This window comes from Eubalaena glacialis, chromosome 1 (genome assembly GCF_028564815.1).
Source record: "Eubalaena glacialis isolate mEubGla1 chromosome 1, mEubGla1.1.hap2.+ XY, whole genome shotgun sequence".
Lineage (NCBI taxonomy): Eukaryota > Metazoa > Chordata > Mammalia > Artiodactyla > Balaenidae > Eubalaena > Eubalaena glacialis.
Window position 1 is genome coordinate 209,519,238 of NC_083716.1, and position 14,991 is coordinate 209,534,228.

General features: G+C 36.6%; 1 protein-coding gene across 2 annotated transcripts in view; it reads left to right on the plus strand.

Moving 5' to 3' along the window:
* Positions 1-14,991, plus strand: part of PARD3B (par-3 family cell polarity regulator beta) — a 1,019,383-nt gene that overhangs the window by 448,621 nt on the left and 555,771 nt on the right. For both annotated transcript variants that reach the window (XM_061186691.1, XM_061186699.1), the window contains exon 4: positions 5,473-5,582. In XM_061186691.1, the coding sequence (XP_061042674.1) occupies positions 5,473-5,582 (110 nt within the window). The remainder of the gene's footprint in view (positions 1-5,472; positions 5,583-14,991) is intronic.

Here is a 14,991-nt window from a genome sequence, read left to right on the forward strand (position 1 = left end):
CTTAGTCATTGCTAAGTTCTCCTGTGTCCTTCTCTAGTTTCTTACTCCATTTTTGCCTGTGACTGCTGAGTCCCTCTTTCTTCACATCGCGCTTCCAGCCTCTTCGTGCTTGGGGCCTCCCAGTTCTCACAGAATGCCTTGTCAGTGTCTTAACTGGGACCCCCTAAAGCTTTCCAGGTGTCAGTCACCCTAGGATGAAATAGCATCAGTATTGATGACAAGCTGCCCATTTGATTTTGCTCAGGAGAATCATTAACCATTCTTAAATAAATCCCTGCTCCTACTCACCATACAACTTAGAACTTGTGCCTTTGTGATATTTGACACGGGACTCATGTTTAAAACCATTGTTTGTTTTCTCTGCCCACTGCATCATGATATGGATGATTCTTCTGGATCTTGGTTTCAGTCTCTATAACTGCCTATATTTCTGAGGCATCTTTCAAAACCCCCCAAACAGAATTTCATATATAACACATCATCTGGCATTTAAGCTGATTTCTTCCCAAGCACATCCTCTAAATGGGGAAAGCAATCCCTCCAGGGGTGTGTGTGTGCACCATTTATACCAAAGAGACAACAACCTTTGTTTGTATAGATAACACCTTAAATTTGTGTTGGCCTTTATATCTTGCATGATTCATTGATGTGGCAATCTGAGCCTTTTAACTAGCTGGGTGCCTCTTTAAAAATTCTTTTCCCCAAACTGGATTAGGTGACCCTCCTCTGGGCTCCCTTCGTTATTGGGTTCTCCAATAAGCCATACCTAACTCCCCTGGAACACTACATTGGGACCTACTTTTGTGTATACTGAAGTGTTTCTTGTCCCATCTCCTTCTTTAAAAGATATGCTTAGAAATAAGCACCATGATTATTCACCTTAATATTGTCCTCCCCTTGTATAGGCTGATGCATAGCGGGGCCTCAAATATTTAACTGAGTGGGAAAACATAATGCAGTTGTATAAGACTTTATGCTTTAGTCTTAATATTTCTTATTTTATTTGGACTCTGCAACCAGTGGCTTTTAAACTATGATATCAAGGAATAATACTGTTCCTTGAGCTGAATTGAGGGCTTTTGCTTCTAAAATCTAATGAGTCTTTTCTCAGTTAGCTGAAAAATACCAATAGGTAGTATTTTTTTCCCCTTTTTTGAACTTCCTTTCCACCTCATCATTTTTTTCTTAGAAGCTTAGATTTGTATAGTAAGGCTACACCTGATTTTACACAGACTTATGTTTTACTATTTTCATTTACATAGTATTCCAAGAAAATTCACTTGACTTTCAGGAGTTCAGCTTTTTGAGCAGATAAGGTAACACTGCTCACAACATTAGCAAGTGCTATAACCTTCTTTTTCTTGTGTATGTGTGTGTATGTGGGGAGGAAGTGGTTCCTGTGTGAAAATTAGATATTGGACGGTACCATGTCTCATGCATGTCTTATTTTATTTCAGCTGTCCATCAATTCTGTGATGTGATGTTATCATCAGGCTATAAATGATGAGACTGGATCACAAAGCAGTCCAGGGTCACAGAGCAAGGAGAGGTGAAGTTCAGTCTATTTGATTCCAAAGCCCAGGTCCTCTCCACTGTCCCGACACTAGTTCTTAGTGTCTGACCTTTACTGTTAGGTTATAAACTCCTTCAGTGCAGAGGTTATATTTTATGTACACCCCCTTGTCCCCCACCCCCAGGAGTTTCCAAAAACCAAATGTAGTTGTCTCCCTCTCATTTCAGCCTGATGTGCCTTTTACCCTATTATATATATATATATCTCCAAGGATTTGCCCAGATCATCTTCAGTACTTCTGATTACTTGCTTTCTCTTATACAGTAGGATGTATCTTTCCTTGTCTTTAAACTGTAACTCAGTCTCACCTTCAAATGGGGCTTGGAATTTAAAAATTAAATTTTAAATCACCATGTGAAAGTTTGTTTAAAACTCTCTGAGATAGCAGTTCCTATTTAAAGGTGCTCATTGGAGACAGCCAAAGAGAAATTAGGTGACTCAACAGGAGACATTTAAGTACGGAATACAGAAAAGTAGAGGAAAACAAAACTTATTCCTGGTGAGTTGGCAGTACGTTTAAAAACGACATACAGATGGCTAAGAGGCACATGAAAAGATGTTCAACATTGTTAATTATTAGAGAAATGCAAATCAAAACTACAATGAGGTATCACCTCACACCGGTCAAAATGGCCATCATCAAAAAAATCCACAAACAATAAATGCTGGAGAGGGTATGGAGAAAAGGGAACCCCCCTACACTGTTGGTGGGAATGTAAATTGGTGCAGCCACTATGGAGAACAGTATGGAGGTCCTTGAAAAACTAAAAATAGAGCTACCATATGACCCGGCAGTGACACTCCTGGGCATATAGGAAAACATGGTCTGAAAGGATACATGCACCCCAGTGTTCATTCCAGCACTGTTTACAATAGCCAAGATATGGAAACAACCTAAATGTCCATCACCAGAGGAATGGACAAAGAAGATGTGGGACATCTATACAAATGGAATATTACTCAGCCATTAAAAAGAATGAAATAATGCCATTTGCAGCAACATGGATGGACCTAGAGATTATCATACTGAGTGAAGTAAGTCAGACAGAGAAAGAGAAATATCGTATGATATCCCTTATATGAGGAATCTAAAAAGAAATGATACAAATGAACTTATTTACAAAACAGAAACAGACTCACAGACTTACAGAATGAATTTATGGTTACCAGAGGGGAAGGGTTGGGGGAAGGGATAGTTAGGGAGTTTGGGATTGACATGTACACACTGCTATATTTAAAACGGATAACCAACAAGGACCTACTGTACAGCACAGGGAACTCTGCTCAATGTTACGTGGCAGCCTGGATGGGAGGGGTGTTTGGGGGAGAATGGATACATGTATATGTATGGCTGAATCGCTTTGCTCTGCACCTGAAACAATCACAACATTGTTTTAATTGGCCATACTCCAATATAAAATAAAAAGTTAAAAAAAAAAAAAGATCTAGCTGCTTTACAGTTTGTTTGTTTGTTAATGTTCCAAATAGTTGGTCCACTGGTACAAAACTGAACTGTCATCTTCTGGGAGACACCCTATAATACTGTGGCGTATTGATTGATTATAGAATTACAAATACATGCTATTACAAAATTATGTTTTAAATAATTTAACATTTTGTTATTAAAACAGCAGATACAGTAAGTAAAGAGTCAGTCATGTCTTTAGAGTTGAAGGAAAACTATATAGTGTGGCTTATTTGAGAAAAATATATTTGTTACCCAAGAATAATGTCTTTCTTTCTTCCTCCTTTTCTCTCTTTCCCCTCACCAACACGTACACACACACACACATTCTGTATATGTGTATATATATATGTATATATGTATATGACTCAACTGAAAAAACAACGTAACTGAAATTGTCAGTCACTGAAATATTTATTTCTGTGCCTCTAAATCAACGTATTTTGTGACCTCGGTATCCCATACAGGTTTAACATGTTTTTTATTTGTTTTGTCTTTTTCCAATTTGATATTATTGATTGTTGCAGTGTACTAGTCTGGGTTAAATGCTTGGAAACAAACCAGAGTTTCATGGAGTTGGCCCCATTCTCTTTTTAATTTTAAAGATAATGGGTTGCTTCTGAGGATATTGCATTTAGACTGGCTGGTTCACTTTGTGTTAATGGTAATTCAGAGGCTTAACCTGAGAGGCTCTTAGTCTTTAGATCACCTGAAGGAGGGAAAAACATATTGGTGTGGAACTGGGACTCTATTGTCTAAGATTTTATGGTACTTTCTCTTACTTTTACTCCTCTTATTTTTTTGTTTTTAATATTTCTTTCAGAGAATAATTGCCAACCATAGAACTATTGGTATGTCACTTGCTTAAGAAATGTTTTAAAATAATACAACTGAATGTATATGCAACACAGAAACAGACTCATGGATATAGAAAACAAACTTGAGGTTACCAAAGCAGAGAGGGAAGTGGGAGGAGCAAATAAGGGGTACAGGATTAACAGATACACACTAATATATATTTAATAGATAAGCAACAAGGATATACTGTATAGAACAGGGAATTATACCCATTAGCTTGTAATAACCTATAATGGAATAGAATCTGCAAAAATGCTGAATCACTCTTCTGTACACTTGAAACCAGCATGATATTGTTAATCAGCTATACTTAAAAAAAGTTTTAGATGGAGGTGGGGAATAATGTAGTGAAGTGTCTATTAATAAAAAATAAATGATGGAATGTGAACTTGGGCTTTATAATACCTTTTGGCATAGTGTTTCCTCCTCAGTAGCTCATTCATTTCTTATTATAAAATAAGTTATTTTTTAAAAAGCAACTCCTAACTGAATAAGGGTGAAAAGTGTTAGCAATTCTATGTTTTGTTCACAGAATAAGGATGTTGTAGCACATAGAAAAATCAGATTTGTAAATAACTTCAAAATGGATTCACTTTTTATAACTGTACCATATAAAATGAGGTATGAAAAATGTTATTTTAAACTGCAATAGCTCAGGAGTTGGGGAATTACTTTCAGAATATTGATAAATGGGATTGCATTTCTACTGTTTCTTTTTTCCCCGAAGGCACACAAATAAAAAGTTAATTTTTATAAGAGAGCAATTGTTAAGTCAGAAACAGATTTTTTGAGAGTTTCTTCTATAGTGACCAATTGTGTACGAAACAAATTATTTTCGGCCTAATTGCAGGCAGAGTAGTTGGGCCACTCTCTCTGCTAAGGTTGAATTTCATTTGAACTTTCTAATAGTATGATCTGTTTTCAGAATTTAATAACTGACTCAAATATTTAATAATGGAAGCTTTCATTATTAAAAAGAAATCAAGATATATTTTTAGAAGAACTAACTTATTTTCCTTATCAGTTTTATCTACTTTAGGAGAAAAGGAGGAGAATGAAACCAATCTCTTTGTGTACTTAAATAGACATTAATGCTATAACCCCAGCAAATAATTTATTTCAGTATATATCATCATTCAAAAGAGTTGGGAAGCTCCAAATGGCAGTAATAACTATACTTCTAGCTCTCCTGAATAGCAAATTGCACTGACTGTGTGAACCTCTTCACTTGTCTGCTGGATAATCATTCTTTTTAATACTCAAATATATTTTCTAGACCAGTTTTCGATTGTACACTGTCAACTTTTGCATTGCCTAACAGTTTTCTGTTAAGTAGAATGGCTTGTTTTGAAATGCAAGTGGGGAAAGCTGAGAGCTGAAAGATTATGTTTCCATGTGTCATTCTATAAATAGATGACAAAAGATCATTAAATGGATTAATTTGTAGGCATCCTTAGAAATAGAATGTTTTTACATAAAAGCATGTTGTAAACCTTTTTAATTAAATTGCATTGTACCATGCCCTCTCTTCCCCCCAGGGCATTCTTGACCTCTCACCTCTTATTTTGTCCTACAGGCACTCCGCTGCTGGTGAGGAGAAGCAGTGACCCAGCGCCAAGCCCACCTGCTGATGCCCAGCCAAGCGCTTCACACCCCAGTGGCCAGAGTCTGAAACCTGTTATTCCAGTAGGTATCCTGCCGTTTGCATTCCTAATGAAAGATCAAAGCACCTTACCCATAAACTAACTGGGACTTTGCAGTCTTAAGTAAGTGGATAATTAGAGCTTTTGATAGGATATATAGTGTTAGTTATAATAATAACTAGCATGAGCTATTGCTAGTATATAGTTATAGTGATAGCTATTATTTACAGAGCACCAATTATGTGCCTAGCACTGTTAAAAGGGCTTTACGTTAAGTCATCTATACTTCCACATCAAAGTACAAACATGTTTTTGTCTCCATTTCACTGATAATGAAATTGAGGCAGAAGGAGGTTTAGTGATTTGTCGAAGGTCACAGCTGGTAAGTGGCAGAGCCAAGAATTTAACCCAGGTGGTTTGGCTGCAGAACCTATGCTCTTAACCAGTGCACTATACTGTTGGGTTTCCCATCCTTCTCCTTCATAATGCTCCAAGAGATCGTTTATCTATTTTCAGTATGTTAATACAATACAATGCTTTGTGAAGTCCTAAGTCATACCATGGTGAATGGTGATAGAGTTTCAAGCTACCAGTATCGTAGACATGTGGTACCAGGACTGGGTTTCTCAACATTCAAATTAAGGAAAAATAAAATTATATACCAAAAGTGCTGAAACCTAGGTATACCTGTAAATGCTCTACTTAGAATTGAGAAGTTAAGTGGAGAATAGTTTCCTGAAGAGACAATGCCCTCCTTCCATATGGAGCTGTGGGATTTTTCTGCTAAGTCCTGAGTTGCTTTGAAGAATTGTAATTTTGGTTCATCCTCTGAAATAGCCTGAGAGTTAGATTTTGGATAATGGCTGCATATCACTGCAATAGGTGATCTTCAATAATGTAACCATATTTAAAAGTCTCCTAAAAGCAAGTCTCTTCTCCATTTTAAGTCTCACTGTGTATAGTGCTTTCAGAAAAAAAGCAACATTTTTGGTATGTAGAGATGCTAAATGAGCTAAATGGATTCTCCCAGTTTGGTATAAAATATTCTTATCAAGAACCAGTGTTAATATGTGTGAGGTAGGAGTCACCATACTAAATCATGGGGTAATTACTCATAGGTTTGCAGCAATATTTGGGCATGTTTCTTTTGGTAAGCAAGGGAGTGTCCTGAAAGTAGTTTAGATGTCATGTTTTCTCACTTCCCATCCTTTTAAAGAAACGTATTTAATGGGACATTACTTTAGTAAAAATCAGGTGTGTGTGTTCTGTTCTAATGATGAGTACAAACAGAACCAGTATGTGGTATGCTGTGTGTGTGTGTGTTTAATGCCCACTGATTGAGACCATGTTAAGCCTGAATATATTGGATTGGAGGAAGAGAAGAAGTATAAAAACAAGAGAAGAATTACATAAAAGAGAAAAAACTATAATTTACTGCTTATTTTTGCGACGTTACTACACCCTGAAACAAAAGTGTGATCTGTGTTACCATGATTTACGTGCAGAAACCCCACCGATATTAGGTCTGTGTTTCTATCACTTAGGCTCTGTGTTGAGACCAATCGAAAATACAACAATATAGCTTGCCCTAGAGGAAACGAGGGCTACTATCTTTCTGCTAGATTCTGTCTCCTTACCAAAATATGATATTGTTGAGTTCCAAGTTGGGGTATTTGGAGAGGGAGGTATATTATTACTAGCAAAAATGCAAATCCTAATTCAAGAAGAAATGCTGGCACCAAACATCCTTTTACCTAACCTATGCAAGTTATCAAACATGGGTCAGTCCCTATGTATCAACAGTAGAAAGGAAAGCACATTTCCTCCTTCCCTCCCAGAGTTCTCTGTGGGTGATGAAGTTCAGACCTGAGACTCAAAGAAGAGAATCTGGTCCTTGCCTTGCCACAGAATAATGGCACATCCTAGGCTTCTCTTGCCTCAGTTGTAAAATAATCTTCATGCAAACTTTAATCCTTAACGTTACAAGGAACAGGCATTGTACCTTATTTATCTTTCTTTCTCTAGTCCCAAGTACATGGAAGCTTCTCAGTGTATGTGTGCTGGACGCAAGACTAATATTAGTCTGGAAAAAGTCCTAGAAATTCTCAGCAATTACCCAACTTTTCTAACTCAGATATTCTCTCTGCTTCCCCAAAGAATCTGCCAGGTGAGTGTTTATCTGCCCTAAGATCTGGATCACCCCAGGCAAGTGTAAAGTTAGTAAGTGAAGACATTTAGGTGTGTCTGTTTTTTACCTAGAAGGAAAATGCAGTTTGCGTGTGTGTGTGTTTGTGTGTGTGTGTGTGTGTATGTATGTATGTATGTATTATAACTCTCTTCCTTTATCCCTGCACATCCTAACTCGTGGGCTGGTCAGACCTGATTGTCCAATATCATAGCCACTGGCCACATGTCGCTATTGAGCATAAGAAACGTATTTTAAGTGTGGCATGCACACTGGATTTCAAAGATTGAAATATGAAAAAAGTAATGTAAAAGATCTCGTTAATAATTTTGTATTGACTACACATTGAAATGATACTATGTTTGGTAAACTGGATAGAATAAAATATACTTAAATTGTTTTCACCTATTTCTTTTTACTTTAAAAAAACATGGCTACTAAAAAAGTAAAAATTACATCTGTGGTTCACATTCTCTTCCTATTGGACAGAGCAGCTCTAGACCGAAGTAAAATTGGAAATAGCACTAATGAAATGGTTTGAGACCCTTGGGAGAAAGTTCTTTGAGTTGCACAATATCTCTGGGATAACAGTATGATTAGGTTTGCCTGGGGCAATCCTAGTTCATGCCTGTTGTTCTGGCATATTTATTAATAGTGTCCCTGCTAACTCTCAGAGGTGTCCGTGTATGGATGATAAATTATGTGGCACCCTACACATAGCCCTATAGTCACTTGTATTGTTTGCTCAGTGATCAGAGGAGCAGCCTTTCAAGGAAACCATGGGGACATAACAACCACAACTCTTACATGGGAGCACACTGCAGAGAGCGTTCTGTGTGGCAATGACCTGAGCCCAGGTAGTACAGAATCTGAGAATATGGATTCTTCTCCATCTCTCAGATTCCGTAATTCTACTCGATGCCTCCTCCACTTCAGCGGCACCATACTTGATTCCTATGATTTGATAAGTGATGATGGACATGGGGAGCATGTGATAATGTACCCACGTAGCAACTAATATGAAAAGTAATTGCTTAAAAAGCTCTGTTCAACTGCATTTCATTTCAATATCCAAGAAGAAAGGCAATGACAACAAAATTTCCATCTCTTAAACAGAGTGTTCATATGTAAGTAATTCACAGATGGCAGAGCCCCAAGTGGGTTATATTCAATCATTCCCAAGAAATGAAACTTACTTACAACCCACAGCATAAGAAGCTGTAAGGACGAATATTTGACACATTTGATTATATTGAAATATTGCCTTTAAAACCACAGTTGATGATTGTTATTTTTAGTTGTACTTCATTAGGCTTGCTATAGGGAGGAGAGTTTTCTCTGATGTCTGGAGATATGTTTTTGAAATGTCGGAAAAGTTGCACTTGTTTTCTGGCTGGTGAAGTTATTACATATTGGTTATTTAAGATGTACACCATCAAACAAGTTGGAGTTTTAAAAAAGAGTTTAAATTAGAAAAATCAGATCCTCTGCAAGCTTCTAATTCTGTGTATACTGCAAAGCCACTAAATCTCAGTATTTGTCACTTAGAGTACCGCCAGATAAACAGCACAGGAATTTGTTTCCTTTCTTCCTCTTTTCATAAACCTTTCCAGTTAATCAGAATAGCATGATTATTAATGTGCAAATAGTAATGACTATTTTTCAAGGAATAGAAAAGTCAATTCTACTGACTGCTTTTGAATCAAAGAAAGAGAATCCTGGGGGCAAGATATTGTAGTGAGAGCCTCCCTTATGGGCAGTCTTACCTTCCTTGCCTTGATTGTAACCTGGTGTTCTTGACTTAAGGGCAAGCCATAAAACCAGGTTCTTGAAATTGATGTTCCCGAATTTGCGGATGGAAGAGAACTCTAAAACAGATGTGATTTTTTTTTTTTTCCCCTTAATATCCGGTTAACTACCATGGCTGTTTTGTGTTTTAATGACTGTTTATAGTTTCACGTTTAACCCCTAAGGCAAAATGATCCTGCAGGGTGAGTAAATTAAAAAGTGGATTCCTGAAAATTATAATGCTGTGGTTGTTCTCTTTGTCTGTTCTAAAACTATTACTTGTCTTGATTCACCAAAATAAATTAAGACAATACTGGTCTGCTTTTTTAAGTCTGTGTCTATAATATATACATTTTATTTCAAAAAATAACGTGGCAGTTTTTGAAGTTGTTAAATTGGAAGTCCATGGGTGGGTTTCAGAGGGTCTGTTAACTCCCTGAAGTTTTATGCCATGACATGGTGTGTGTGTGTGTGTGTGTGTGCGCTTCCTGAAGGGGCTCTATCACTTATCAAATGTTAAAAGGAATGCAAAAGATCAAGAACCACTTTTTTGGGGGGTTTAGGATGAAATAATATGGGAAAGCCACCAATTCTCAGAGTATGGTGAATGATAAGGAAGTGAAGTGGAAATTGCTGCTGTCCTCCAAATGTGTATTAAATAATTAAGGTTGTTTCATCATATTATTACCTTTCCTATCCAACACGTAGTATGTAAATCCAAGATGTACAGATGAACGGAAGTTTTTGAATTGCTGCATTGAGAGATCCAAAATAACTCTTTGGTCAGTAACAACACAGTTCGTAGCAGCAGTAAGATTGGGGGAAAGGGGCGCCAACTCCCTTGGGAAGACACCCTGGGGAGAAGAACTGTTTCCAGTGGTCCTGTGTTTTCAATAGGAATGAAAAGTGAAAATACAGTATCCAGTATCAATTTTGTGGAGTTTTTGTTATTTCATCAGCAAAGATAATGGCAGGTAGCTTCCAGTGAGAGAAAATCTTTCCAGTGAGTAGAAGCATTCTCTTTGTGTCTTGCATATATGTATTGATTTGAGAATTTCCCCTTGGATGTCACATATACTGAAGTTATTATAGCCAGTGTTCCTCCTGGATTAAACACTTTCAAATCCATGAAAGGAATTACTGAAATATTACAGAGAAAGTTAAATAGCTTGGCTTTTAGGATTAAAATCATCAAATTGTCACTGACATGTCAGAGGACTTTTGGTTGTGGGTTGCTGACTGTCAAAATCCAACATAGGAACTTAATGAAAATTCTGAATGACCAAATCATATTTTTCTATCCATTATATATACAATTAAGCAGCTATAGAAATAGGGGAACAAAATAGTCATTGTAGACTCTGATATAAATTAGAAGGAAGGCTCTATTCATTGTCTTCCAAGGAGGAGAGATGGATACTGAAGAATGAAACGGAGGGAGAAATAGCATGTAATATATAATCTCATTATTTAGAGATACTGAAGCCTACAAAAGGTTTTTCTTTTTTTTTTCCCCCCTCCTGACACAGTGATTTAATAATAGTCCTGGTGTTTGTAACTCCAGCTGTTCACGCTGTGTGCTGATAAGACCAGAGCTTGGAGACACATTGCAACGATGGTTTTCATATGGCTTTGTTTTTAAGAGATAAAGCTGCCATCCAATATTTCATGGGGCCAAATGTTTACTTAGTTTGGCAACTTTAGGCAGCTTAATTTCTGAAACAGTTACGTTTGTAAGACTCACATTCAGCGGGGGAAAATCTAGAAGCCCAGTTTATTCTGTGAAAGAGTTTTTCACCAAACCTTGCAGGAGTTGGTGAAACAAATTTAGACGGTCTGAATGTCTGTGCCATGACTAATGAAGGAACCTGGGGATTGTGACCCCTGTTTAGGTGAGTGCTCCCCCATCATTCTTCTTGGGTCTAGTCCAGAACTGAAAGTCTAAAAAGAGGGATCACTATTCAGAAGTCAGCTTCAGAAATTAAAGAGGTAACCATCACATGTCGTCTTTTGCTATTTAGATCGATCTGCACGTAATGAAAATTGAATGAGTTTGCTTTTATGTCAACATAAATTGATTAATCCCTTAGATGTCCATGACCTCTGCCATGTGCCATCCGGAAAGCATAAGGCATGGTCCCTGTCCTCAGGAAACTTACAACCTAGTTATGAAGACCAGAGCTAAAGCAATTAAGCCTAGCAATCCACCAGCGAGTATCAAATCATCAAATAATATATTTTTAACCATTAAAATTAATGTCCTTTGTCTTTAGTCTATACTCTGCTCAGCCTGTCATGGGAATTACCACGTGTACTATCTCTAGCTCTTATCTCACTCAAATATAACTGCTTGTTTACATGTCTGTTACAAGACGGGGCTCCTTAGAGGCATGAGCTGATGTATTCATTTTTGTATGCAAACCCCCAGACACAGTGCCTGACACATAAATATGATTTAGATGATTAAAACTTTTACTTCTGAGATGGGCAAAATGAATTCAATTCAGCAACTTTTAACTGTTTTGTAAAGATGTGTGAATTTGTGCGTATGTATGTGTATACATATATACGTATATACACACACACACATATGTATATATGAATTAAAATGTGAAAATTGTGAAATTACCTGTATACATACTGTTTTTCTCCCTAAATAGCTTTAGGTTAGGATTTTCTGCTTTAGGACAGTGTGTTACCTGTGTTTTTTAGTGTTGTCAAGGGGAGAGAGATATTTAAACACAAGTTCTCCATTTGGAGTTTATGATGTGGATGGGTGGCTGAAGTCAGCAGTTTCAAGTGAGGCCTGATTTATCTTCCTACAATTCTAGCAATGACTCCATCATAAAAGTTGATTCTGAGAAAATAGAATTATAGGAAAAGAACAAACCTTGATAATTCTAGAGACGAACATTATAAAGCCTAATTTTGTTAGTGTCCGTGAAATGTGAACAAAGAAAATAATTTAATAGGCAGTCAATGGAGTCAATTATCTGAGTTCTACCTCTTTGTAATAAAACTGTGAGTTCTACAATCAAAAAGTTAGTAATCTCAGTAGTTACAGCTTTGTAATTTTCTAATAACTATCTTCAAAGAACTTAGAAAATCCTTGATTAGACTAGAAATTTCTGGACAAGATGCCTCTCTTATACCCATCACGTCTGAAGATTTCCCCTTCAAAATTTTCCTTATATTCCGTCTTCTTTAAGAAGTTCTTCAGGTTTCAAGTGATTTGGAAGAAAATAAAAATAAAAATCCTGATATGTGAATTAATTCAAGAGCATGGGAACATTTACAAGGTGTTTCTTAGCAAAACACTAATAAGCATCTCATGTTAATAGCATGGGCAGATGTGATTGGACAGTGTTGTTTGAAATTTGGTAAAGATGATGTTTAAGGTAGCTTTATTCTACCTGATTGCATCAGTAACTCTGTGACCCTGAGAAAATCATTTGCATCATGGATGATTTCCACAGAAATTTTGTGTCACTAATAGGAAATAATAAATAGAAATTCTATATGAACTCCTGTTGTTCTTAAGGACTCAGACACCCAAACTAGCAACTTCAGGGTTCCCGATGTAAATTATTAACTTGATTGGTATGGTATGAATTCATCTTTAAATTTCCTTTTAAGGCCTCAATATTTGTAAGTGCTCATGAAATGAGGCTATATTTCTATGCAAAATGCCAAACTTTATTGCTCAAGGTAATGATATCAAGAAATACATATTTTTTAAAAAGCTAAATACACAAAGGCAGCAGCATAAAAACATACATACATCTACATATGCACACTTAAATTCTTTGGAGGAGAGCACTGCTTAAACCTGTAGACCAAAGTGCAAGTAGATCATGTTACTTTAAAGTGAAAGCTCAAGGGTATGGATCGTGTCTTATGTAAGTTCTGATCTGCTGTATGTCCCTTCTGTGTTGTGGACGTTTACTGAAGATTGATGGCGTGGAAGGAAAGAGTTAATGAAAGTTCACCTTGAGAAGAAACAAGACAATCAGTATTGAGAGGAAAGGTTTTTGTTTTTTTTTTTTCCCTGAGCATGGTGCAATTCTTAGAAATCTCTTCTGATGGGAGATTTTTTTTTTTTCCCTCACAACCTAAACTCTTCTGAAGTGCAGGTTTCATTTTGTTTTCTTCTTTCAAAATCTAGTCATCGAATGACACTGTACAGACATTTAAAAGACTTCTCTCTTTCTCAAGAGGGTGGCCCCTTTCCTAATAGCTCTGTACTTTAAAATGGAATTCTGATTTAGATGAATCACATTTTAAAAGTAGCTACTGTGTGTGTTTCACGCTTGTGGAAACATGTAGCATCCTCGAAAGCAGCATGTGAGCTTGTCACCATACAGCTTTTGATGTCTGATTAGACGATCATAGGGACATCTGGAGTGAGTTAGTTTTGAAGTTACTGGTGTGAGGCGCTGGAGAATCTAAAGCCTTCTGACAGACTTGAACCAGTGAAAACATCACTACTTTTAGCAAATCTTTTTTAACCTGCAACTGGCTGACAGTTTTCTGACTGACGTAGCCCTGATGTTTTCCAACTGACTTTCTAGCCCCCTTTCTCTACAGAACTCCCTACCTTTCAAGCAAAGAATGGGTAAGCGGCATTTGTTGTAAAAATCATAAAGGATTATCCCCCTTTGAAAGGAAGAGGTAGATTCTTAAGCATCACAAGTCAGAATTGATGGACTTGCTTAAAGAAATTGTATTGTCTCCTTTTCTTTGCCTTTAATTTCAGTCACTGTGTCAATCACGCATGTTTCTTAATTTTTAAATAAAATATGTTTGACACTCAGCTATGTTCTATGAAAATCCAAAGATAATTAGGCATCCAAAGCAGTTGATATTGCTGTAGTGTTATACCACAGTTTTAGAACACCTATCAAAAGTTCATACATTTATCTTGTCAAAATCTTATTTGAATAGTCTTATTAAATGTAAGTATTGTTTGGTTAAAGGTTGTATAATTTGTCCAATGAGGTTTTACTGGTATAAGATGATTCCTCGTTATTTCGTGAATAAAATTATTGTATACCTATAAATATCTGAATATATTTACAAAATTTGACCATGTCCCTCTCCTGCCCTGAAGCAACTGACCATTTCCCAGGATATATTTTAAATTTCTTGGTATGGCTTTTTCTTATTGTAGTAAAATACACATAATATAATTTTTACCATCTTAACCATTTTAAAATGTATGGTTAGGTTTCACTAAGTACATTCATATTATTGTGCAACCAGGACACCGTGCCTCGCCAGAACTCCTTTCGTCTAGCAAAACTGAAACTCTATACTTATTAAACAATAAATCCCCATTTCCCCCTCTCCCTAACCCCTGGCAATCACCATTCTACTTTCTGTGTCTATGATTTTGACTACTCTCGGTATCTCATATAAGTGAAATCATAAAGTATTTGGTTTTTGTGACTGGCTTAATTCATTTAGCATAATTTCCTGA